This window comes from Cyprinodon variegatus, unplaced genomic scaffold (genome assembly GCF_000732505.1).
Source record: "Cyprinodon variegatus isolate N-32 unplaced genomic scaffold, C_variegatus-1.0 Scaffold256, whole genome shotgun sequence".
In the NCBI taxonomy this organism is placed as follows: domain Eukaryota; kingdom Metazoa; phylum Chordata; class Actinopteri; order Cyprinodontiformes; family Cyprinodontidae; genus Cyprinodon; species Cyprinodon variegatus.
The window spans coordinates 812,901-840,258 of NW_015150709.1; the positions used below are offsets into that span (position 1 = coordinate 812,901).

General features: G+C 39.8%; 1 protein-coding gene across 1 annotated transcript in view; it reads left to right on the plus strand.

Moving 5' to 3' along the window:
* LOC107089538 (SH3 and multiple ankyrin repeat domains protein 1-like) overlaps positions 1–20,538 on the plus strand; it is a 65,579-nt gene extending 45,041 nt beyond the window's left edge. The window contains exons 17-28 of the mRNA XM_015382388.1: positions 5,399–5,481; positions 5,570–5,694; positions 7,572–7,707; positions 7,886–7,966; positions 9,247–9,255; positions 9,445–9,471; positions 9,567–9,623; positions 9,795–9,916; positions 11,655–11,781; positions 11,869–15,064; positions 19,014–19,910; positions 20,186–20,538. Of these exons, the coding sequence (XP_015237874.1) occupies positions 5,399–5,481; positions 5,570–5,694; positions 7,572–7,707; positions 7,886–7,966; positions 9,247–9,255; positions 9,445–9,471; positions 9,567–9,623; positions 9,795–9,916; positions 11,655–11,781; positions 11,869–15,064; positions 19,014–19,910; positions 20,186–20,237 (4,912 nt within the window). The 3' untranslated portion in view covers positions 20,238–20,538. The remainder of the gene's footprint in view (positions 1–5,398; positions 5,482–5,569; positions 5,695–7,571; positions 7,708–7,885; positions 7,967–9,246; positions 9,256–9,444; positions 9,472–9,566; positions 9,624–9,794; positions 9,917–11,654; positions 11,782–11,868; positions 15,065–19,013; positions 19,911–20,185) is intronic.
* Positions 20,539–27,358: the final 6,820 nt, after the last annotated feature.

The following is a 27,358-nucleotide window of genomic DNA, read 5'->3' on the forward strand; positions in this document are numbered from 1 at the left end:
TATGGTGGATTTTTTTTTATTCATGTGGCAAAACTTTGAGAAATTTGGCAGTATGTTTGTTTGCTTTTTGTGTTTTCTAGTATAATTGTTTTAGTTGGCTGTTCTCATTTTTTTCTTCAGACAGCTTTTTGAATTTGCAATGAATGTATGTATTTGCAGAGTGTTTGTACCCCTCGATCACAATAGCCCTGCAGTCACAGGATTACTATACATTGCCTTGAAATTGAAGTTAATAAAATACAGAACAGGCAGCATTTTTCAGATTGCTATGCAAAAATGTTTGAAAACTGTACAAACTAGAAATAAATTAAAGTCTCTTTAAAAAGGTAATTAATTCTAGTAACTCAGTTCACATAGTAAAATGCATTATATAGATCAACTGCACACAGACACTGATGTTAAAGCTAATCGTGATGATTTTTTTCTTACAGCCAAAGACAACATGACAGGATTGGAAAATTCCATCAGATCAATATATCCTACCTCTACCCTATTTAAAAGATTATGCACTACTTTGTGTGATCTATAACATAAAAACATTGAACTCAAAAGAACTGATGGTTCACAATAGTGACACAATAGTGAGTTATAACCCCATATTCACCATATTGTTGGGTTTTTGGTAGAAGGATGTTCTTTTCTTTCAATCACAGTCTCCTAGAGGCCAAATTAGTTTTCTGTGAACACTCACCTGCTTTCATGTTTGTTAAGGAAATCTTATCTACATGTTAATGTATAACCCAATAAGGTTATATTGCAAGTTTTTTATTTTTATTTTACTCTTTTTGAAGCTTTGAACAGCTGTGACTGCTTGTTATGAAGCTATGCGTCTTGTTCAGAATGATTATGAATGTGAACATGAAACTGGCAGGGGTTCTGAGTGCATATACATCATCCTGCTGATGAGTCACGAGGAGGCTGAAGCTCTGGTTGGATCCTCAGGGCTTAAGGAGAAGGACATAGCAGTTACCATTCTTTGTTCTTACAGTTGACATATTGTCCTTGTGCCATGCAGATTGAAAATTCATGTATTTAATCTCAATGCATTGGAGCTTTTGGTTCAAATGCAAAGGAAACAACCTTTGCATGTTACATTACCTGTGTTCAGTTTGTTGCGTCCCAGTGGTTAAGGTGAGCAAAGTGATAATCTGTCTATGCTTCTCAGACAGACGTAGAGAGGAAGAGTGTTCTTGTTGGATACTGTGACAAAGGCTTTGGGTTTAAGGGGGGGGGGGGGCAAAGTTGAGTAAATTCAAGGGTTGGAATCAGCTGTCACATAATTGGATATACCAGTTTGTGGATGCGCAAATGCAGGCTTTATACCCATCCCCCGCATCCCCACCCCTCAAATTCAGCTCTCCATCAGCCCAGTTTGGCTTTTTTTTTTTCCAGCTCTTTTTCCTGTTGCCCACCAACAAAAAACACCAGCCCCCCTTTCCACTCTTTATCTTTCCAAACATAATCCTCCTCCTGTCTGAAGTATATGAGTTTACAGACTCTCACACTCGCTGCTTTCCACCGGCTGAGCTTTCACTGGAAGACGGGAGAAGGAGGAAGGAGGAGGGGGTGGTGGAGAGAGAGCACAAGGGAGAGGAAGAGAGACAGAGAGAGAGGGAGAGAGAGAGAGGAGGGGGGTACATGGCAATGGGGGGATGCGGAGAGAGAGATTTCTCTCTCTCCCTCTCTTCTTCGTGGCCATCACTGGGCCCCAGAAACAGGAGCGTGTGGTTCATTTACAGGTAGCGGCTGTTTCCTCATTCATTGGCTGGCTATGGATGTGAGGAGAGGACAATGGAGAGAGGGGAGAGGTAGATGATGCTACTGAGAGGCCGTTCCTTTTTTTCAAAGCCAGACTAACAAGCTATGTGTGTGTGTCTGTAAGCGTGTGAATCCATGCATGGCTCTCATAATTGTGTCCTTTTATTCTCTCCACATGCATGTGAATGTCTGTGCAGTGGAACGGCTGGTGGAAGAAGTCTCTGCAGCATGTTCCCGTGTTTTCATACCGTGTGCTTCTTCATAGCTGCGTATTTGTGTGTCAAAAAAGCCCATATTGATGCATTTTAGTCAGACAGTGTGGGTGTATTTCATTCTCTTTGATTCATGATTTCTTTCAGTGGATATTTTTAATTCACCTGGACTATCCATATATATATATATATATATATATATTTTGCATCCCATTGTTTTACTGTAAATGTGTTTGGTTTTACACATCTAAACAATGACACTGGAGTTTACATGTCCCTCTATGGATTAATGTGAAATACAAGTCGTCTTTTTCCCCTCCTATCGCCTGCATGCATTAATCTATATCTTTGTATATGTTTGCAACTAGTCGTAAATGAAAGATGAATTTTTCATGTGGTGGTCATAATGCTTTGCTTGTAGGAGTGTCTCTCCCGCTCATATATTTATGTGCTAATTTACAGTGTGTTCCTAACATCTGTCAGCTGCTTCACTTATTGTACTGCTGGTAATGCCACCCCCCCCCCTTGTGTGTGTGCGTGTGCATTCAGCAGGTGAATGGTTAAAATGCCGCCTTTTTCTCTCACTGATTGTGAATAGGAGAGAGGATGACTCAGGAGGGTACATAATAACTCCAGTTTCCAGTAAAGCTTTATTGCAGCCAGTTCTAAGGGGACCCTAACCTCATAGCCAACAGTGATCATCCACAGACAGTTGCTCATTTTTAGGCCCTGCTTGTCAGATCATGATCACCACTGCTCTGATAGACGATTGGAAATCTTAAAGTAAATGAAAGAAATTGTTGTTTTTTTTTGTTTTTTTAACTACACAAACTCTGAAACCACCAAGCGCCCCCCCAGGGGACTAGCAGAGGCCATGTTTTCCCCTCTTGTAGAAACGGACCATTAAGAACCCGGTGGATCTATCCACCCACTCTGCGTTACTTTGATCTTCGAAGAGGGAAAGCATGATGGAGGACAGGGTGAGAGAAAAAGGACCGAGGTGTGAGGAGCAGATGGCTGGAAGGCGGCTGAGCGTTGGCGAAAACAGTAACATTGATGGAGAACACACGAGAAATGGACCTTAGTAGGGGGAAACCAGTGATCGTCTGTTCAGTGCTAAAGTTACAGCTTGATGTCGATGTCTGGATCTGGGAGCCTGCAGGCCCGAGGCTCATGACTCTGTGATTTAGCAGCCAAACTTTGTTTTTCCTCGCATGCACTGCCAGATTAGCCACACCAGACCTTGCTGGTGTGTGTAGAGAGACTGCGTCGGTTATACTTTTATTGTGTTATTGTTGCTTTGATACCAGTGGGCGTTTCAGACGTAGATGCACAATGCTCTAGCAGTGATGGAGATTCCTGCCAGATATTTAAAAATACTACACGTGTAGAAATGAATGAAACGCTTGCATTTTGAAATTTTGCATTATGTCTGAAATATAATCATGTTATCCGTACGGTTGTTTCCCATGCCAACGCCTAGGTTTCAGGGCTGTTGATTTGAGCAAGAGAAATCTTAAAAATTCCAATCCATTCAAAACTTGTTAAGATTTTTTCACGCATGGGTTTTGTGCAGCAGATCCCTCCTGCTGTTTTCATTAAACACGAATCCAGATTAGTTGATCCTGGAGGCTGAACCTGACAGCTAGACCAAAGAGTGATAAAAAAAAAAGTCTGAACTACCATTGTCATAAATTTCCACTTCTTAATGTTTAAGAAGTTCATAAACATTTTTTTCCCTCACCTTTAAACTCTTGCCTTGCTGGCTAGGGAAGAATTTTACAAAAGAGGAGATAATTATTTATATAGACTTGTGATTCTAGTTTTCAACATGGCTTTTCTTTTGTGTCTAGAAGTGATTTTCATGTATATAGATGTTTAACAAATAATGAAGATTTAATTTAAATACATTGATTTATAAAGGGTTCATTCAGAACAAATGGCCTTGATGCACTTTTTAAGAAAAAGTTGTGTGTCTTTTTTTCTAAACACCAACAGATTCTAAGACAATTAAATACATTTTAAGTTGATCTTGGCTATGTTTTACATTATAAAAAGCCATCAGATTGCATTAAGTCTCTAACTTTATATTGATTCCTCTGATGCATATTGTGACAGTGGAAAGGAAGAAATATTCTGCATAACTATAACCAGTCTCATGATATGGGATTTAAGAAGACACAGCATGCACACAAAAAATACAGAACTTTATGTCAGAGAGACGTATAATGTTAATGGCAGAAGAAACTCCTTAAATTACTTTTATCTATGATAAAAAATCTAAAATCAATGCTTTATATAAAAAATTATTTATACAGCTGATCTGGATGCAAACATTTAGCCCTTCACATAGCCACAGAGTGCATTATAAAACATTTCTGCTACAACTGAAGGAACTCGTAATGATCATCTTTTTGCAGAACCTCACTTTAATAAGTCTAAACTACTCCTTCAAAAAGCATTGTCCTTTGACGCTGCCACAGTGGAATAATTTCTGAATCTTTTTATTCCCAGATCAGTTCATTGGTTTCTGTGAAACCAATTTAGCTTCACAAACCAAATCAGCTTTGAGCTGCATGTGAGACAAATATCTATAATTTCTGTCAGATCACAGAGCCCTGAAGCTCTCTAACCGAGGCAAAGTGAATTGACATTGCTGGACAGTAAAATCCAGCACTGAGTCATAAGATGAGTCTTTGTGTGGCTGCGCAGAGTCCATTTAACTGGTCCTACATCGAAGTAACCGCTTGTAAAGCAGAGTCCCAGACATAGTAATGGAATAACGCAGGAAACTGGCTGAGCCAAAGCTCTAAACTTCTCCTAATCAGGTTGCATCGCCCCTCACAGCCATGGCTGTTTTCTGTCCTGTCAGTACAGTTTGTTTATACAAGCAGCACCAGGGTTTATAGGCGCGTCCAACTTCATCATACACATAATTTGAAGTGTCATGTATGACCAGTAGTGTTGCTCAGAAAGCAGTGGCGCAACAAGCATTCCAAGCTGCCACAGGCATTGAAAGCGGATGTAACAATTTAAGTGCATTTGGTCGTTTCTGTTGTCAGGGTATGTGCATATTTTTCTAATGTGCTCTCCCCCCGGCTCAGAACTTGTCAGCTGCAGCTGGATCAGTCTATGGTGTGGAAAGCCATCTCATTATGATACTAACTGTTCCCCCGCCATCAACCTCTATGTAAACTAATGCATCCTTTATGGCCTCCTCTAGCCAACCTATTTTATTTTTATTTTTTTTCTGCTGCAGTGTGATCATCACAACTTGATACAGTGTAGCTATGTTCAAAATAAGAACAGTTCTTATCTGCCATTTAGGCTTTAAATTCATTTAGCTGTCTTTCCATTTCCATTTTATAAATCTTTTTTCCTCCATCCTGGTTCCCCCTCCTTCTCTGAATGCTCCCTGTTCTCTACAGCGACTACATCATTAAGGAGAAGACAGTGCTCCTACAGAAGAAAGACAATGAAGGCTTTGGCTTTGTACTTAGAGGAGCCAAAGGTAAACCTGTCAGTTTGTTGTCTCTACATTTCTTGAGTTGATCTTCCTCAAATTCTTCTGTCTTTTTTTTTTCGTTCACCCCCTCCAGCTCAGACTCCCATAGAGGAGTTCACCCCAACGCCAGCCTTCCCTGCGCTGCAGTACCTAGAGTCTGTTGATGAGGGGGGCGTGGCTTGGAGAGCGGGCCTGAGGATGGGGGATTTCCTCATCGAGGTAAGTCTGGTGCTTTAATATATATATTTATAATCTGACAGCATAAAACAATCTGTCGATAGATGCAACTTAATGGTGCTTTCTTATTGGGTCTTTAAAGCCTATTAAAGGGAATAATGGAGCAGCCGGTTGCAAATCTAGTACAATTTATAGATGCAAGTTCATTGTTACCAGTTGTTTAGATGTGTAAAGTATTTTGTTTTAAAAGCTTCATTTTACACTGAAAAATCTAATTTTTGATGCAAGTATTTTTTTTCAGTCGGAAGGAAATCCCAGGTTTAGTAAAAATGACTTGCAGAGCTGATTGTAGGCCAAATTCCTCTAAAATAATTTATCCCTCTTTAAACTGAGAAAGACAAGAGAACATGCAATAAAGTAAAGCTAATAAAGAAGGGCACTAGTCAAGCTTGTCCTGAACTACAGACGTGATAAAAGCAACAGGAAATGTGACAACAATAATATTAATAATTGAACTTTATTGATCTCACATTGGAGAAATTTACCTCTGCATTTAACCCATCCCCTTGGGGAGCAGTGGGCTACCATTGTGCGGCGCCCGGGAAGCAGTGTGGGGTTAAGGGTCATGCTCAGTGACCCAGAGTGGCAGTCTGTGGGAGTGGGGCTCCATCTCAGAACCTCAGAATTTCCAAGCTGTATGCCCTCACCACTATGCCGCCTCTCTCCCTATAAGATAAATATCAGACTTTAGCAAAGTGCTATGTCCTCACCAAGTCTTAAAACAACCATCTTCTCGCTGAGGATATAACAGAAAAAAGTATTTTCTGTCCTATTTAAAAGGAATAAATACAAGACTTTAATTGAAGCCTTGCTTTGATCCAATTAGATATGTTCTGTGGCTGTAGTGGAAAACAAAGAATGTTAAAGTAGTCGTCTTGCATGGTTCTTCGTTTTCAGATCTAACTTTTGCAACATGTCCATGTACCGTTGTTGCAGTTATCCTAAAGCTGCCTACTGTCGAGCATATTCATTTACTTAGGTGTGCAAGTAAGTAATAGCGAGGTATGACTAGAAATGCATTGTATGAATTAATGAGCTTCATCACCGTCCTGCTTCACAGCAGTGACAAAAAAAATGGAGCTCTGGCTCTCGGTCTTATTCATACCCCAGAGAAACAGGAAGACATGTTTTGTCGATATAAAAATTCCTGAGACTCTGATCCTCTTAAAAAGTACATAAATAATTTATATCTATAGAGGCTATTTAGTTAAACTCATACACATTAGATATCTTTTCTTATAAAACAAATATATTTACAATAAAGGTGTTTTTTGTTTATGGTGTGAAACGATGGAGCTTTGATAAAATGTTTTATATATGTATATATATATACAGTGTTACCAATAAGCGTGTCCACTTTTGTATATAGAGATGTTGTACATTTTGTTTTGAGAGGCTTCTCTACCTGTAACCAGTGTTCTTTGTCATTTTGGCAAGAAGAGCTTAAATCACAGCATTCTGACTTTTTATTTGTGTGTTTGTCATATTTCCTGTAGGCCACATTTAATAGGCATCTCTGAAAATGCCAGTTTTCAAACCTCTATCAAATCCGACACTCACTTCTAATTGTTATTCAAGATAGTATGAGTCACTAAAGTAGCTGCTGAAGCTTCGAGACGAGCCGTTTACTGCAGGTTCTGGCTGAATTGCAAACAGTTTTGGCCAAAACCTGTAAATTTAATAAAAAAAAAAATGCAATTAAGTGTATTTAGGGTTAAGATAAAGCATTCTAATCCAAATTAGGTTGTAGAGAAATGTGCTTCTGTTTCTTTTTTTTAATTTATTCTATCCGTTTTTTATAACTATATAATAGATTACCAGAATGCATCAGTTATTTTGTGGTTCTCTGGGTTTCTCAGGTAAACGGCCAGAATGTGGTGAAGGTGGGCCATCGTCAGGTGGTTAACATGATCCGACAGGGGGGGAATAGCCTCATGGTGAAGGTGGTGATGGTTGCTAGGAACCCTGAGCTGGAGGACACAGCAAGAAAGAAAGGTAGGAGTCTAATTTTCCCTGGAAGGAGCTTTTCGTGTTATGTTTTTGCTTACGATGATAAAGGAGATGACGTGTTTACTTCAACCCTAAAAGCCCGTTGAAATGTGGTTGCTATCGGTGACTAGGTCTGTTTACAAAAACCCAAATATTTAGTATTTGGTTTGGTTTCCCTTGGCAGCGCCTCAGCAGACGAAAAGACTGACCCCCCCTGCCATTGCCCTGCGCTCAAAGTCTATGACATCAGAGCTCGAAGACATGGGTAAGATGATACTAAAAGAACAAAATATAAACACCTAGATTTTACTGAGACCTTCAAGATATAATTTTTAATGAGTAATAAAAGTTGCATATTTTGGGAAACAAATCTTTAAAAAACTATTACCGGTACACAGGCATAAACATTTATTCCTGTAAATTTCTGAAAATTTGTTGCAGTACAGCCTTACACTTTAGTGTATTCAACCAACAACACACAAAGAAATAAAAACACTGGAACCTTTCAAAAATGTATTGAAGGTATTCAACATTATTTGATAACATACGCACAATGAATTTAGCCCCCCCTACTTTAATAACGCCAAATAAGATCCAATGAAATCACGTGCCCTCATAAGTAAACTTGACTGCGACACAGCTGTAAGAGCTAGAAAAGGTTGTTCTACAAAGTACACACTTTGGATATTTAAATACAAATGCACACTTTTCAGATTTTTTCTTTTTTCTTTTATCTAAAGACTGAATCAAATCCATTTATCTATTTCCTTCTTTTTCAAAACTATGAACCACTGGGCCAGAATCATTAAGATCATTTTAGACAAAAACTCCGTTTTGTTCTGTACTGAAGTACACTGAAAAAATTGAAATCTCATAAAGTAATTTTTTCTTCAATTAGGAGGTAAGTGAGAAACTTTGCCAATGAAATAAGATAATTTACACTTAAAATAAGAAAAAATAATTGCATTGTCTTATTAAAAAGTGCTTATTTTCTAATTATGTTAATTAAGAGTAAAAAAAACTAATTCCATTGGCAAATAATCTTATTTATCTGCCCAGAATAAGACTAAATACCCCTAATTTAAGGATTTTTTTATAGTAAATGTAAACCTGCACTTATTTACCTTTACTTAAGTTAAGAAGATCAGGGGGTACTTTTAGTGTTTTTTTTTGTTTTGTTTTTTTTAACACAGGTATCTTTACTTTTACATAAGAAAAGAATATAAATACATTTGACACATAGAAATACTTTGGTGACGTGCTTTACAAGAGCTGACGCAGACTGACACACCAATTATCCAGCAAAGTGCAATTTGATCTAGCTGCTCTGTTTTTAACAGAGCTGTTTTTAACAGAGAAGCTGGAAAAAGCAAGAGTCTTTGACTTATTTGCATTTCTGACACAACCTGTGAAGAAGAAAGGTGATAATTAAACAGTAAGGTTAAGATATATAAAAGCTGTAGGATGATGTGTGATGATACATTTAAATTTATTGTAATAATTCCTTCTTTTTATTTCTTCTTCACCAAAATGTGCTGCATACAGTGGAGAAAGGTGGGAGAATAGCTCTTTGTGCTCTCATGATCATGTCTGTCTCCATCACCATCCCTGTCATCACATCAGCATTCACACCATAACATATGTCTAAGTATGTATTTCAACCTTTCATCTGCTTATTCTATGTGTCTGCATCGCTGTTCTAGTCAGACCTAATCTGTGTTTCCCAAATTATGCATGCGGCAGCTGCCTCTCCGTGGAAAAAGAAAGCAGGTGAATATCAGATTTATCGTTAGTCAGATCAGCCCCTGAGCTTTAATTAAAAGTTGGTTTGCTTGATCCTCTTTTTTTGCCTCCATATTTTGCAGAATATGAGCCTTCCCAGGGTCCTGATAAGAAGAGGACAGTTTATCAGATGGCTTTAAGTAAGAATTATCTCCCACTGCACTTGTTTTACCAAGGGAGGTTTTTGACACTAAAAAAGGTCAAGAGGGTCCTCCCTTTATTTCCTTTTCCTTGACTCTGTTTCTCTCTGTTCTCTTTCTGATGTTTTTCTCTCTGTGTGTATGTGTGTGCTTGCTTTGCTTCTTCTTCAGATAAACTTGATGAAATATTGGCTGCTGCCCAGCACACTATTACATCAGACAACCAGGGCCAGAGGGGTCACGGAGGCAAGAGGGACCGGAGCAAGAGCATAGTTCCCAACGTCTCCAATGAGGTACCGTCAGGAAAACTCCAAACAACTAAGTTATAATGGTCAACCAGATGTAACGCCAAATATATATTATAAATGTAAATATTGCACCTACAATTATCATTAATTAAGGAATCATGTTAAATAGCACCACTATACACTTGAGGAATAAATCACACATTTTAAATTTCAATATGTTGCTTGTTTTATGAAATAACTTTTATTATGTTATTGGGTAAAATGTTGTTGTAGCATTTACACTGCGTCAAATGTCTTTAGGCAATGCAAACAATACCTTATTATAAAAAATGTAAGTGCTTTACATAAGAAAGGGTAAACTGTCTTCACCACACAGATTGGTTCTTGGTATTCTCAACCATTTTGCACAATAAGAAAATCTAATTTTAAACACAAGTTGTTTTCATGATGCATTGTTTCAAATACAGTCAACATTTTTTTACTGCACTGCCTCAGCAACCTTTGTCTCCTTTTTACAATAACAAAGATTGGCATTAGACTCTATCCTTATGTAGTTTATTATTTATTCATCATTATTTGCTCTTAATCCAAAACAATATCATGATTTAATGCTTAATTGGAAATAGATGCACAGAATGTACTGTTGCTAAAAAAGTTTCAAACCCCAAATTAGGAATAATATTAACTTTCTGGTCAATTGGAGTCTATCCTGGTATAGTAGTTGTAAACACATTTGTAAATCGATATATTATTTTGATGAAAGGCCTACTTAACGGTTAAGATTGTTTAGTGGTTTATCAGAAAAATTCAGACACCTCTGCTTTTATTAAGCAGGTGCAATCCCCCGCACTAAAAGAAGTCAAAGCCCTTTAATAGTGCCCTTATATATGAAACTTTATATATATATATATATATATGAGCAATGCAGGTAAAAAGCATTTCCAGTTCTATCTGCCCTGCAAATTAGAGGAATGACTGCCAACAGACCACCCACATAAAATTAAAGGGTTTGAGTCAGGAGGTGCCTGTTCATTTACAGACAAGGACACATTTATGGGCACACAATCTAATATGTAGGCTGAACCAGAAAAAATATATATCATAGAATTTTATAAATATATCATAAATATGTTGATTTGCAGAATAAAAACGCAAAAAAAAATCGAACCCCTAAAATGAGTAAATATATTCAGGATGTGGGGGGAAATTATAAGAAGAAGTATAAGCATAAGAAAGGTGTGCATGAACTCTTGGAAATACCATGAAATTTAAAATTAAAACTTTTTGGATTTCACCAGTAAGTTACTTAACTATTTGCTTAAGAGGGTCGGACATAGGATTAAAAAAATGGACTGCCACTCTGGGTCTCTGAGCAAGATCCTTAACCCCACGCTGCTTCTCGGGCGCCGCACAATGGCAGCCCACTGCTCTCCAAGGGGATGGGTTAAATGCAAAAGTAATGGGACAGTGGATGTTAGAGTACCACTAAAAATCAAGTTTAAAATAATATATTGTAATCTTGAGAAATGTTTATTATTATAAGTCAAAGCCTGGAATTTTCTAAATGTTTATTTTGTTATTTATTCGACTTCACTAAAACATCAGCAGGCAATTTGTTTTCGTGTGTAAGTTTTGAGTCTGTTTCACCATTAAAGACAGTTACAAGAACGTCTTGCACAACATATGGTTTAAATATCAGATTGTCCCATTTCATTACATTCAAACATATATTTATGTTGTTTTGTTTGCTTTTCTTTTTGAAATGTGCTCAAACACACTGAAGCAACCGTATGAGCAACAATCATCTGTGAGCATGATGCAGACTGGGCAGGGATTTGGCTACAACCAGGCCCATTTTCAACCAGGCCACGGACCTCAGCATGCGGTCATGATGCGCCAAAAATCCATTGGTAACTACATTTGTCATTGACAGATTACTTTAACAATGATATGAGTTTTATTTCTTTGTTGTGGTAATTTTGGATTTTATGCTTTAGGTGTTACAGAAGAAGAAAGGCAGCACCTCCACCCACCTGCTATGAAACTAGCTCGTAGCCTTTCAGTGCCAGGACCAGAAGACATCCCACCGCCCCCCAACACGTCAGCCCCTGAGCCACCTTTATCAGCAGGCCCTTATCCTGGGAGAGGCCCTGCTATGCCAATTCCCCCAATTTCTCAACCCCACTACCAACTCCATTCACAGTCAGCACATCCTGCACAGCCTGTCTGGGAGATGGGAGGGCCTGGTGTCATAAACCAACAGGTCATGGTGCCTACCCTCCGCAGGCAGTCAGATGGACTGTGTATAAGAGAACCAGAGGCACCTAGAAGAGGTGGTGGTAAAATGGGAGGGCTGAGGAGAGGATACAGCAGTGCCACACCACCAACAAGTGCAAAACCAAAGGCCCAACAGACACAACATCCTGCACAACTCCCCAGCCGAGAGCAAGTTGGACGAGATGGAAGGGGGGTAGCCAGGCGTGGAGGTCGTGGGGCTTTGATTAAGCAGTCAAAAGTTGAAGATGGGCTGAGACAACATAGGGGTAAAGGAGGTGCAACCAAAGAAAAGAGTTCCATCCCCATCCCTACTATCATTGTCAAAGCTCCATCCACCAGCAGCAGTGGTCGAAGCAGCCAGGGTAGCAGCATGGAGGCAGAGCCCTCCCAGGATGTAGAGGATCAGACTTCTGGAAATGTAAACCAAGACAACTCCAGCACAAGTCTACCCTCACCACTGACCCCCTCACCACCTCAACCAACTACACCAAATTCTTTGCCTTCATCAAGCGTTGCACCCACTGTGTCTTCTCAGCAAAACCTTGAAAAGTTGGAATATACATCAACATTTGGTACAGCATTTAGCGGAGGAGGGACACGCAGGGACAGAGAACGATTAAGAGATATGAGACGAAAGAGTGCTTCATTCTTCCAATCATCAGAGGAGGACATCCAAGGAGAGGCAGGAGGTGGAGCAGGACAGGGAGGAGGAGAAGCAGATGAGGCTCAGGTTCAGCCTTTGCAAGGCCCAAAAATTGAGGTGCCCACCCCTCGAATTCGGCCTTCCAAGTCTATAGATGAGGGCATGTTTTCTGGAGAAAACTACATGAACTATTCCAGTAGCATGCCCCCCGCCTTTGGCCTTCCAGAGTACTCTTCACCTATCCTTAGCCAAGATGGACAGCCCAAGTCAGCTCCCTCAGTCTATGGAAACCAGCCTACTACAACTTTTATTCACCCACTGACAGGAAAAGTGCTTGACCCCTCGTCCCCACTTGGTCTGGCACTAGCTGCAAGAGAACGAGCTTTAAAAGATGACCGTAGGACACGTCGCGATGATAGACACTTTGGCAGGCAGTTGTCCACGGTTGGATCCTTCCCCACACCTATTCAGACCCCAACACCTTCATTATTTGCAACCCCAACACAATCAGCGTATACTTCTCCAGTGTCTCTTCACCTTGGATCCCCCTCTGTCACCACCTCACCTTCATCTTTAAGTCGGCCACAGTCACCAAGAATTTTACGTTTAGGAGGAGGTGGGGAAAGGGTGGAGAGAGAAAGAGAGGGGGGACCTAAGGAGGGCCTTAGAGTTCGTTTTTCTGAGGACAAAAACAGCCAGTTTCCCACACAGTACTACCCACAGAGCAGCAGAGAGAAAGAAAAGGAGATGTATGAAAGAGAACATGCTCAGCCTGTTCAGCCTCCTCCCCCGCCAGCTCAACCTGCCCCCCGTAGACCTTCCTATCTGCATATGGAGAACATTCCCAACACAAGCTATATTCCACAGTATACTGTCCCCACAGCTCCATCGCAGACTAATGACACAGTGGGAGAGGCAAGAGCTGGGGCAGGTGGCCTAGGACTAATGGTTCTGCCTCCACCAGCTCCCTCAATTGATGTTGATGAAGAGTTTGTTTTTGCAGATCCCTTACCCCCTCCTCTACAGTTTGCTAATGGAAAGAATGAGAGAGCGCTGGAGTTCTCTCAGCATCATAGTCATCACATTTCCTCTGTTGCTCCACCTCCACCTCCCCCTCCTCCATCTCCCAAGCCCCAAAATCCTCCACAACAATCTTCACAAGGTGGAGACTCTGCCACCTCCAGCCTCACTTCCTATGATAGCGAAGTGGCCAACCTCACACAATCTGCACTTTCTCCTTCATATCCATCCCCACAGATATTTGCACCATCATCCACCACCACCTCCTCAGCAGCTACTGTGCCTACCACCTCAATACACAGACCCCAACCTATGTCTCATTCACACCCTTTCTACAGCAGCAGTAATGACCCGTCCATTGGTGTTCAGTCGCAGGCCCAGGACAGAGGCACAGCTACCCTTACTACTACCATGACTTATGCTACAACTACGATGACAGCAACTGCTGCTGCCACAACAACCACAACCTCTCCAGCATCCTCTGATTATACCATGGCTGGGGTCAAAGTGAGCATTAGCACAGGAAATAAAGAAACAGATCCTACTCATTCCAGTGCAGTTATTCCGAAGAGTGGAGATTGGCAAGATACAGTGGTGGATTCTGGAATAGAGGAGCTGGACAGCCATAGCAGTAGTGACCATCACCTAGAAATGCTGGGACTAAGTGGCTTGAGAGGAGAGAAAATAGGACATGGAGGCAATGCACAAGGAAGAGAGGGAGAAAAAGTCAGTGATCATCAGGATACCTGCATAACTTACAGGGGAGGGCAAACATTTGAGTTGCACACCTCCAAACTGGCAAACCCTGTCTTTCCAAAGATGACACATTACAAGGAAGTGGAAGGAAGGGGCCAGCCTATTGCATTACGTAGACAGAACAGTACCAACCCAGCCCCTTTGCAGTTGCAGAGACAAAGCCACCCCGAAGATGCCAGTTTAGATAGAACTCTTGTTGATGACAGAAAGCACAAGCAGAGTCGACCCAGAATTGAAGATGGCTTTAGCTCTGCACTAGCTGCCTGTTTAGAGAGGCCAGTGGAGCCTCGATCAGTGGTCTGGGGTGACATTGCTGAACATGAGCAAGTGGGAGTTCAACACGGGGGTATGGTAATGGAGGGCCGCAGGCTTCACTCACCTTTTTCTGGTGTCAAAGCCAACATCATCAATGAGCTGAGCTCCAAGCTTCAACAGATGAGTAGCATGAGGAGCATGGATGACTGGAGCCATGCTCCTAAGTCCCCCAACATACATAGGTTGGTTTGTTTTTCATCAAACTCTCTATTATTCAGCTGTCTAAAATGGGGGTAGCTTTCTGGTAAAATTTAAAAAGAGGTGGTTATAATTTTTTTTTTTTTTTTTTACGGTGGGGTTCTATTAGTGGCTTAACAATATTTAAATTGCACATTAAATAAGTAACTAGTGTGTTCATCTTAATAAAACAGGTGTGTTAACCCAGCTGGGGCAAGACACAAAACTAAATTCTACAGCACTATTTTATTAATAACAAAGAAATTATAAGGATGAGCCATCAAAACTGTCCCAGTTTTCTGATCTCTGGCTTTTGTAGAGCTTTGACATACTTATAACGATTTTAACCACTGCTTACATATTATAGATTATTATAGATACTATATTATGAGATGATATAACATTCATTAGCTGAACTTCTTTTATGAAATGAAACAAAGCAAATTTGGTATACTTTGTTCACTCTTCCTAATATCTGCTTTCCTACAACTGTAGAAAACAGCGGAAAAATCAACAGTACAAAAATCCATTAAAATTGCTGTTTTGCGCTTTAGAAAAGTAGCTATGTAACTATCAGCCAGCTGGCTTCTCTCCTTTTTTCCTCTGACTGTGCCATTTCCTCAAAAACTGCTCCCCCCCACATATTTTGAGTCACGGATTAAGACTTTTTAAGTCAAATGTAAAGTAAGCATTCCCAGACATCATCTGTTTTTTATTATTTTTACAATGTGTTGATTTATTTCAGCCAGCCTAACAGAAATTATTCTATTTTCAGGATTCAGAGATACATTTTCATTTGGCCAATAATTTCTCTTTTGTTTCTGGCAAAATACTTTGTGTCTCTTTTTAGAATTGAAAATATACTCACCTGCAACTTAATTAGGTACAACCTTGGTAGTACTGGATTGGATCGTCTTTTGCCTTCAGAACTACCTTAATCCTTAGTGGCATAGATTCAACAAGGTACTGGAAACATTCCACAGTTGAGTTTGGTCCATATTGACATGATAGCATCTCACAGATTGGATTGAGACATGGTGACTGGGGGCCATTTGAGTACAGTGAACTCATTATCATGTTCAAAGACCAGTCCAACTGCCAGAAACAGCCTATTCTAAGATGGGTACACTGTGGTCATCAGGAGATGCTCAGCAACAATACTCGGGCCCACAGTGTGCTAAAAAAATATCCTACATCACCACCAGACTGAACCTTTACGGCGAGATGGATCCAGACTTTTATGTTGTCAAAGCCAAATTCTGACCCTGGCATCCGAATGTCGCAGCAGAGATAGAGACTCATCAGGCCAACCAACATTTTTCCAATTTCTTATTGTTCAAATTTGGTGAGCCAGTGTGAAATCAAGCCTCAATTTCCTCTTCTTTGCTGACAGAAGTGACACCCAGTGTGGTCTTCTCTTGCTGTAGCCCATCTGCCCTTCAAAGATGCTCTTATGTATACCTCGGCTGTAACTAGTGAGTTACTGCTGCCTTCTTATCAGCTCGAACAAGTATGGCCATTCTCCTCAGACCTCTGGCATCAATGAGGCATTTGCGCCCACAGAACTGCTGCTCACTTGATTTTTTGTCTATTTTTTGGACCATTCTCAGTAAACTCTATAGATGGTTTTGCGTGAAAATCCCAGCAGATAAACACTTTTTAAAATACACTGACCAGCGTGTCTTGCACCAACAACCATGCCACATTCAAAGTAACTTTATTAACCTTTCTTTCCCATTCTGATGCTCGGTTTAAAGGGCAGCAGATGGTTTTGACCATGTCTACATGCCTAAATGCCTTGAGTTAATGCCATGTGATTGGTTAATTAGTAAGTTGCATCAAGCAGTTGGAAAGGTGTACCTAATGAAGTGGCCAGTGTGTATATATTCTGCAGTATGAAGCATGAATTGTGACAATAAATGTATTGTAGGGTACGCAGAACAACCAGCAAACGTTCATTAAAAATTCCATGACAAGATGTTAAAGAGCAAATTGCGTGCACAATTTTTTGACAAAATGTTAACTGTTTTCTAATAGATCATATTTAAAAAGTTCAATGATGGTTTGAAGGGTTTTTGGCCAACGTAACAAAGTAATTTGACCAATAAATGTTAAATCTCTTAGCAAAGTGTCTAAAAATAGCTTTTTTTTTCAGCCCTGTGTAGAGAGTAGGTAGTTAACAGGTAGGGACATGCAATTGAGTTTGGTAGAAGTTTGAGATTGTGTTTATTTATCATAAAGAAAATTATCAAATATTGCATTGGGGTTGCTTGTACAAACTGCACAAATGATCCTTAAATGAATGAATGAGACTTGTTTCCTCAGAGAGACTGAGACACCGCCAGTGTTTCAATCCCAATCCAAATCTAACGGGAGCAGAAGGCTCAGTAAACAGGAGATCCTCTTGCTAATTGGTGGCTGATTGCAAACTGTGATTTATGGATTTAGATTATGCTGACCTTTTCAGTGCTTAAAACATTAAAGCGAGTGAGGGATCCTTACAGTAGAAGCCATTCAAAATGTCCCTTCCCAGTCAAACACCAGTCATATGGCAGACCACTTCCCTGCAACTCCCAGCAAAATCCCCCCGAACTTCCAGCCACTGGCCTTTTCCTGGGCGTGCATGTTTTTTACTCTGACTCCACCCTTTCACTGAATTACAGGGTCTGACCAAGAGATGACGCTTCTCTTTAGATCTTAATGTCCACAAATCATGACAGAAAGAATATTTTAGTACAAAGATTGATGTTTAAAAGGGAATTGTAGAAGACCAGCCAACCCATCAAGGAGAGTGGGAAAATTTTGAATGTCTACTACTGTATATGATCAAGATGTTCACCCAGGATGACTCTGCATAAGGTGAAGTCTAAAGATTTAAACAAAATGCTTATTGGCATTTCAAGTCAGAAACAGGCGAGGAGATACCCCTCTATGCAGAGGAAGCATCATAAGGAGGTGCATTACAACATTTTAAGCTGAAAAGACTGGATGGATATTAATCACCAGGAGTTTAAATTACTTATCACTAAAAAGAAAATAATACAATTATTCATCTTTTCTTAAAAATGTTTTTTTTTTAAATTCACTATTTTCTTTACATCAAGGCAACCTTAGATTAAGATGAGCGTAACAAGCGAGCGATTCAAATGAGGCCTTTAACAGCTTAGAAATGAAATGGTCACATCATATTGTAAGTGTTTTGTGACCATTTATAAATGTAAATAAATACTTGTGTTAGATAGGCAAAGGATGCTGCATTATAGTTTTTGTAGACTTAAGAATAGGATTAAGTGGACACAGTATCTTTATCCAAACAAATCAATGTGGCATTGTATTTTTCACTAGAGCTACCAGGGTACTGATCGTGCTAGATTGTGTCGGGTAAACAATGCTGATCCTACAGACCTAAGTGGGATTTTGCAGATCAATGATTCAGCTACCCTCCACTGAGTGAAGGTAGCTCAGAAGAGATAGTTTTTCAGTATTTTTCAATACCCAGGATCATTTGTGGATAAGTTATAAGAACTTAGATTTAGACAACTTTTATTGTCATTTTGTACACACAAAATGACAATAATTTACAGCTTTCAAAGAGTAAATGAGCAGCAGTTTAGCTGTGAAATTAACATTTCCATTTCATAAAAAGCAGCAGAACCTAACTTCTTACCACCAGATGTAATTAGATATTAATCTGTGATAATAAAAAAAAGAAAACCTGACTTGTTAGAATTGTAAATTTACAGTCATATGTTTATATTACTGTTTTATATATTTTTCTTTTATATTTTTAAAGGCTGCACTTTAAAAAAAATGAAATTGTGTAGAGAGCTGTTCTAAATGAAATTTATTTTTGTTTTATACTTGTGTAAACAAGATGACAAATCTGTCTAATTCTAAGTCTAAGACAATCTTAATGATTAATGTAAATATAACATTTAATGCTTTGTCTTTCAGGTATTCTGCAGATTTTACTGATGCCTTCCACAGCCCACCAACTGGTCGCTCCACCTCACCACTACCAACCTCCTCCCCGCAGCACCGACAGATCCTGACTCCCAACCTCTCGGCGTCCCCTTCCATCTCTCCATCTCCTCAAGTCCCAGTTCAGCGCAACTGGACCCGATCCCCTTCTCCTCAGATGCCTACGTCGCCGGTACATTCCCATCCTCCCCATTCTCCAACCTACTGCCCATACCCAACATCACCTAAGCACAGATCTAAGTTGCGCAGGCAGACGTTTGATTTTCAGTGTAGTCCCTCTAAGGAGATGCGATCCTCGGTTTCCAGGCGTCGGGCTCCGAGCCCACTCATCTACAGCACCGAACAGCCGAACCCCACACCTCCCAGACCATCTTCTCTTCCTATCCTACCCTCAACGCCGATCTACAGTAACCCCTTCGACTTTCCTGGCCCCCTCACTCCTCCATCTCCTGGTCACTCTCTTGGAGATCCCTACCATGCTTCAACTCCTCCACTGTTCTCTCCATCTGGTGTGCCAACTCCAAACCCGCTGCTTGTCTCACGCTCCCTTTCCCCGACTCATTTCTTCTCTGGAGCCTCCTCCCCTTTGCATCTACCCCCCAGCCCTTCTTGTCTTAACTATCCTCACCTCAGCCCCGCTCCCCCTGCCAAACCCTTCGCCATCAAACCTCTACCCTACTGGACCAAGTACGACGTTGCTGACTGGTTGACTTACTTAAATTTGGGCGAACACAGGGAGCGTTTTATAGACAATGAGATAGACGGATCTCATCTCCCTTCGCTTACCAAGGACGACTTCTTGGACCTAGGAGTAACACGTGTGGGTCATCGAATGAACATCGAGAGGGCCCTCAAGAAACTCACTGACAGGTGAGGGAGGACAAAAACCAGCTCAGGGAGGTGTAGGAGCGACTTGATCAATTGGTCCAAAAAAGAAGCACTGGATGGTGAAGGAAAGCCAAAGTGTCTCGTTAGTTTCATTTAAGTTATTTCAGCCACACCTTGCTTTTCAACCTTCTTTACCCCTAGAGTCTAATCAGTTATCCAATCATTTATCCATCTTATTGCATCTTATAAACCCTATTTAGTTTGTAGTTAAAATCCACCCGTTCTTATTCTTTGATTTGGCCTCCTTTTCTCCCCAGGCGTCTCTCCTCTCCTTTGCATGTCCCCACATCTCCTCGAGACACAGACTGAGAAAGTGAAGGGACTGATGATTCAGAGGTGAAAGGAAAGGGAGAGAAACTAATTGACAAAGGTGATCAATATCAGAAGATGTGGAAGAGAAGAACAGTGGACCTCTACAGGCTGCGGTTTAGCAAAGCCTAAGGCGGTAGATATTTGTGGGAAGGTGTTTGCTTTACTGTTGATAAGTTTGTGGAATGAGTATAAAAACATTCTGAATGTCCTAAGTTGATGGTTTTTAAGTGAAAATATGTTTCTAAACTTTTGATGGACAGGCTTTTAATTAACACACTATTTTGTGGCATAAAAAAAGAAAAAAAAACACACTTACACAGTTTTTTTCCCCAGGCACAGTGACAGATGGATTCTCACACCATCTGCTGTTCAGAGCTGCTGCTGCTGAGAAAACTTAAGTTGGAGTTTAAAGACAAGCAGACAAATCGCCCGAGAAAATGTTATCTACTGTGACTGAACCAGAGGCTCTATTAAAAGCAGAGACGTGAACCTCACATTCTGACGTCTGCTTTGTGCTCTTCAGCAGATCTGATAATAACAATATGGAAGAGTTTTTGTGGGGTTTGTAAATGATAGTAACAAATAGACATAAATAGTATTTTATATGAATACATTAATACATATATATATATATATATATACAGATTTTCCCCAAAGGATGCCCCAATAAGCTTTGTCTGTTTGTATTTTGCAAATATATCTTACATGTTAAACAAGATTCTCTATTAGTAACAGATCATTTGTTTTGTACTCAGTGCTGATAGAAATTATTCAGATAAAACCAGTCAGGGTGTTTTTTAAATGTTAAAATTACACTGTAAAATTTAGGAAGAGATTTAAAAACTTCATACATCATTCTCCTCAGATCCAGACAGAACATTGGTGCAAATTTGTCACTAGTCAGAGGTTTTCCTCTGTTTTGGGTGAAAGAAAAGTTTAAAGTTGTATCACACCGTCTTCTTTTCTTTAATTTACGTGGGGTGATCAAAAAGGGCTTTTTACTGCTTCTCTGTTTGCCTGAATTTCTTAACCTTCTGCCTCTGTGAGTCAGCATTTCCAATTATGTTGGTGTGTTTCTGTCTCCCTTGCTCCTCAATTGCTTCCCCTGACTTATACCTTCTCTTCCTAATGCCTTTTCCATAAAAGCAAAAGCTTGTACTCCTCTTAAAATGTTTAGTTTTTCTCTCTGAAGTGACAATCCCATGGTTTCAATGTTCCACAATGCAACTAAACAAATTCTCCAACCTACTTTTTACAGGTTTTCGCTGTAATAAACTTTCAATTACAGCATGTTATATATTTGGTATCCCATTTTAGGCTTTGAATTAAAAAGCCAGTGCAGTCATTTCAATGTGGGGCAAAACACACATCACTTATATCTCTGTATGTAATGACAATAATAACAGCAAAGAGAATAAAGATATAGTATATTGAAGATTATAATATTAGGTATGTAAACATTTTTAAGAATCTCTGTCTTCCAGATCATGTGGACAAATTCTTCAACATTTTATGCTTAATTTTTGGATTTTCTGTAAATGCTTTCTATTCTACGGTGGTGAACCTCATGTTAAGGCCTATTCTCTCCATGTGGGCACCAACCTGTGACTGTCTCCTCATTGAGTTAATCCAGTGCTATCTGATGATGGACCGCCATTCTGAGAGGCGAACACAGACTGAGCAGTAGCGTAGAAAGCATTACACATTATGAATAACAGAGTATTTTTAGGCCTAGTAAAATGCATCATGACTACGTACAGTATGAGCATAAGTATGCAGAGATAAAAGGTATATAAATATTTATACATTTTGTTTTGAATAAAATAAAGTATATAATATGATAGAGATACAACTAAGGTGTTGAAATAAATACTGAAATAAAGTGTTGCTCTGTTGTCGTTCTCCAGTTTCTCCCTCTAACACATTTACATGATAAAAGCGTCAAAGGTGTTTGGTTTGAATGGAGTCCTGCAGTGGTTAAAGACTACATTATATAGCTTCAGGGTTGTTTTTTTCTTCAGGTTTGAAGAGTTTACTGTTTAAATGTTAAGAGCTTGTGGGCAGAGAGATGAGGAGATGGCTTGTTGGAGAGTGTGCAACGGCTGCGTGCATGCAGCCAGCTGCAGCTAGCCTGTGAGGCATTAAATAGATTAATGTCTTTCTGCAACCATGGAGAACAATTTAATTTTTCTTTGTGATCATGAAGCTGCAATATGTTTTATTCTTTCTTTCCTGTCAAAGGAAAGAATATCTTCCAGGGAAAAAAAAAATATCCCTGTGGCTTGATCTGACTCATCTGTGAGGTCATTTTTGTTTATCTTCAAACGAAACAGCTGACAATCCCTAAAAGCTGATCAGTGATCCACACTTTTAAGGAAAACTATCCACACCCTTTAAAAATTTCTACATTTTCCACAAAACAGAAAGCTTTGATGCATTTCAGTAGGATTCTAAGCAACGGAAAAACACAAAGTGGTGTATATTTGTCAAGTTGAAAGAAAACTATGCATAGCTTTCCATATGATATCCATTTCTATGCGGCCCTCTTTACTCTGCTACAACTAAAGAAAACCAAGCTCAACCAACTATCTTGGGATGTCATCTAATCTGTAAACATTCCAATGTAGCTATGAAGAATCTAATCCTACCATGTAAATGGTATATGTAATATACGGTATAAATGTAATCCACAGTGTCCTAATACCTTCTCTGTTGTATGAATGAATCTGAATGAATGAATCCCAGAAAAAAAGGTAGACAACTCAAACCCTAATTTTTCTCCTCACAGTGTTGGAGTACTAATTCAAAAGGCTAAAAGATTAGATTAGATTAGATTAGATTTTTTAAAACTACTATAATTAGCTATGATCTAAGGGTCTATGGAGATAGAAGAGTCTCACTATTAAAACTCTTCTAGCTCAATAATGGTGGGCTGCTCACTGTGATCAGGACAATCTTGAAGAAAAAAGGTCCTGAAATCGAACACAGATGCATGTTTTCCACTTGCAATTGTAGATTCTTTCTGAAAAATCAAACAATGGGTCATCCTTGGGATGCTTTTATAGTTTAAATGGATTAGGTGATCTAAATTTCATTGACTGGACATGATTAGGCAGCCTTACACTTTTAGGGACCAACTTAGCGTCCCATATCTAACGCTGCATGTCAGAGCAGAAATAGACTGTTGTTTTCCTCTCTTTCGGTGCCTCTAAGCAGCTGCGCAAATTGCACAAATTGTAATTGTGAAAAGTAATTTGTTGAATAAAAACACAGCATTGTCGAAAATACTCAAGTTTTTACATTTTTATTAGATAGTTCTATCGAAATTCTTATGTTTTGCAAAACTACAATGAAAACATTTTCTTTTTGTATCACATGAGTCACGTGATCTCCAACCGGACCAATACTTTGTGCCTTGTAAAAATACGAAAGGAAGAAGTAGTTGGAGGATGATGGCGCCCTCTAGAGCTGTGGCTGAAATATGGATATTGTGTTTACATCCTCTGCTGCCATGTTTTTTTCAAGAGTTATCTTTTGAACAAGGTATTCACATGTACTCTTACCTTTATTTGTTATGTAATGGAAATTACCACAATTGCGAAAATTAGCATTTACAAATTAGCAGAATGTTGTAGTGGAAATGCATCTACTATAGATTTTAATGGGGGATCTAATTATATTTTGGTCCTTGATATTTTTTCTTTACGTAACTTTTTGATTGGGTTCAAAAGCAACTTAATTTTGCTGAGTGTGAAATTTTTTGTTCAGTTTTATTGATAGCTATCTTAGATTTTGTTACACAGTAAAATTAACAGTTAAACTCCAAATCGTTACTCTTTAGAGATAGAAAGAAAGAAGATTATTGTCTTTTTTTATTGCAATATGTAATTTATAACTGACATTTCTTTGTTCAAGTGTTGGTGAAGGGTAATGGGGGTGTAATGAATGCAGTGAAACATTCATGTAAACCAAAGGGAGGAGCAACAATACAAGTTTAGGAATCAGTGGAGCTAATCGATCCACATGTCCTTCCCTTAAGTTTTTAATCACCATATTATCCTTCAATTTCTGTCAGGCTTGACTCCTTTACCCTGGCAGCCTAATCTTCAGAAGCTCTCCCAATCAACCTTGGGAGGACAGGGCTTAATTTGTTCCTGCTTATTTTGGATCTAGCAATTGCATTGCTAGAACAGGAAACTTCTAGCTGTTGAAGACTCCATCTTAAACAACAACGCTAATAAACCTTTATGAAAGGTTTAAGTCATTTTTGGAACATGTCTCAGGTCAGTCTTTGCCGTCAGAGTTATTACACTAATGAATGCTATATGTTTTAGATTTGTCTTGTTAAAATACATAATGTTCTACACTACTTTTATGTTGTTCCTTCCCTGAAATCCCCAAAATCACATTAAAATTTGTTGTTGCAAAGAATGTACCTAAATACTTGGTGCACTGTGAAACATCAACCTTTAAAACATTTTGACATATGGCCCTTCTTAAGTCTGACAAGTGGACCCTGGATAGAAAAAAAATAGAAATATCTATTGCAATAAAGGATTCAGGTCATGAAGATAATCTCCTTTAAGTCAAAAGCCATGGTTCCTGCCTCAAGTAAAGGAGTTAAAGTATCTTGGAATCCTGTTCACGAGTGAGGGTGAAACAGAGCTGGAGATTGATAGATGAATTAGTGTAGCTGCTGCTATAATGTAGACGCTGCACTGGTCTGTTATGGTAAAGAGAGGCCTGAGCCAGAAGGCACAGCTTTTGATTTGCCAGTCGGTCTGCATTCCTACCTTCATCTACTGTAAGGTCAATCTAGATCATGACAGAAAGAGTGAGAGCCCGGATACAAGCAGTCAAAATTAGCTTCTTTTGCAGGGTCGCTGGGTATTCCCTCAGAGATAAGGTAAGGAGCTCAATCATCCAGGAAGGGCTTGGATAGATGCGCTTCCCCTCCATATCGAAAGCATTCAGCTGAGGCGGCTTAACATCTTTTTCAGGTGCCCCCGAATGCCGCCCCCTGTAGTTGGTCCAGGAACATCCCACAGGGAGGAGGCTCAGGGTATGGCCCAAGAAACACTCAGCTGTTCTTTGGGTTTCCCCCAGAGGAGCTGGAGAAGGTGTCTGGGAAGAGAGAAGTCAGTGACTCTCTGCTGAGACTGCGGCCTCCATGACCCTTTCAGCTATGCATGCAGATTCACACAAGGGTAAAAAATATAAAAACCCCAAAAGACAAAAGAAAATCCTGTGCAGTTATTTTAAAAAAATACACACTGAAAACTTTAAAAAGTGTGCAAATAAGTTGGATTATTTGAATAGGTTGTATTATGTAAGAATATACAAATGCATTTAACCTAATGAGTATTTATATAATGAAACAAAGGGGGGCAATAAACCGCAGGGACCTTTTGAGCTTATTTGGAGCAGCAATTGCGATAAGTCTAAAAGCTGGCAGGAGGAAGGATATGTGTCATGATTTTATCCAAAGATCTGACCCACATGCAGAAAGACAAACAGAGAGACCAGGGGAAGGTTTAACAGGTTTATTGTGAGTTGGTAGAGAGGAGTCGAGTGCTGCTCTGAACACTGGCGAACCGGGAGTTTCCAGAAAAAGGTGTCTTTCGTTGAATCCAGTCGGTGTGGGTTGTTCCAGTAATAGACTTGTTCGTTGGAGGGCGGACAGGGTTTAACCAGGTTGAGGTGTTTCCTTGAGGAACGGAGGAACTGACTGCCACTTAGATTTCCTGCGGTACTTGAACGGTTTCTTGTAGATATGAATCCCCTGCTCAGAGAGAAGCCCAAACAATCATTTGGAGGAAAAGAAGATTCAAAGCACCAGTTTGAATCCTCAGCTCAGTTTGATGCTCAGAGAATCCTTCCAGGGGGGAGAAGGTCCAAAACATCCAGTTTGAAGGATGACTTCCTACCGAGAGGCAAAGACAAAAAACAACAAGGTTAAGACTCAGGTGACAAAAACTCAGTTTGACTCGACAAAACTCAGCTTGGCTAGAGTACCCAAAACTGGCAAACACTCTGGCGTTGAGGTAGTGGCAGTCAGCAGCTTAAGAGTCCTCCGGTGATGAGGAAAACATCCGCAGGTGTGTGAGAAGGCCAACGAGAACCAGGCGCCACCTGGTGGTGGAGAAAAACAAACAAAAAACACAACCCACACAAACTGGATTCCTAACAATATGAGATAATGCTCCTTAGTGTACCTACAGTATGCAGCAGTTTGTCACTGAAGGGACTCTCCATCTCTGCAACTGCTTCATGCATGGGGTGGGAGACACTTCCCACCACCTACACTGGGTCAAGGGGGCATCCTGAGAAACAGGGACCCTCTCTGATAAAGTTCTCTAAGCACTTCCTCTCCGTTTTAGATAATTACTAATCTTACCACTTGAGGGGGCTTTGGCCTAACTGACCTATGTTTTTCAACCCTCGTCCTCAAAACCCACTGAAACCCTTGATGGTTGCTAATAAGATAATGTTGTTTGATCTATGACTCTGAATTACATCCATGTTCTTTGTTGAGTCTCACCTTGTGCAACAAAGTGTTGATGGACATAGCCTGCAGGTCATAGCGGAGTCAGCTGTAGCGGTGCTAGGGGAACCCCTGGCCTCAGCAGTTGTACACACCTACTGTTAGGATTATTTCTATTATTCATGTATCATGAGCTTGGATTATAACTGGTATTCTGGGCCGACTTTCTGAAGAAGCGAGCACGGTGGTAAGAGCTGCCATCCGTAACCAGAACCATTTATCTGGTCTGAGTAGGATAACATTTTGTGTCAAAATCTGTTGACATGTCTCATAGTAATTTAATACATAAACCTTATAAAGAGTTATAAGATTTATGTATTAAATAAACCTTATAAAGAGTTATTTAAACTGGTTGTTCCAAATGATCTCTTCTCAGGTATGAATCAGGGAGAGGAACTTAAATATAGAGCTTTCCTTTACAATACTAAAAAGCTAACATGACTGCGTGCCACACTGTCACATGAGCAGCAAACAGTCAAAATAAAAGACTGGCATCTCATTAGCACCATATTGAGAAGGACAGAGGGAGGGACAGAAAGTGATATTTCAGGAGGGGGGATTCTTCCAGCTGTTG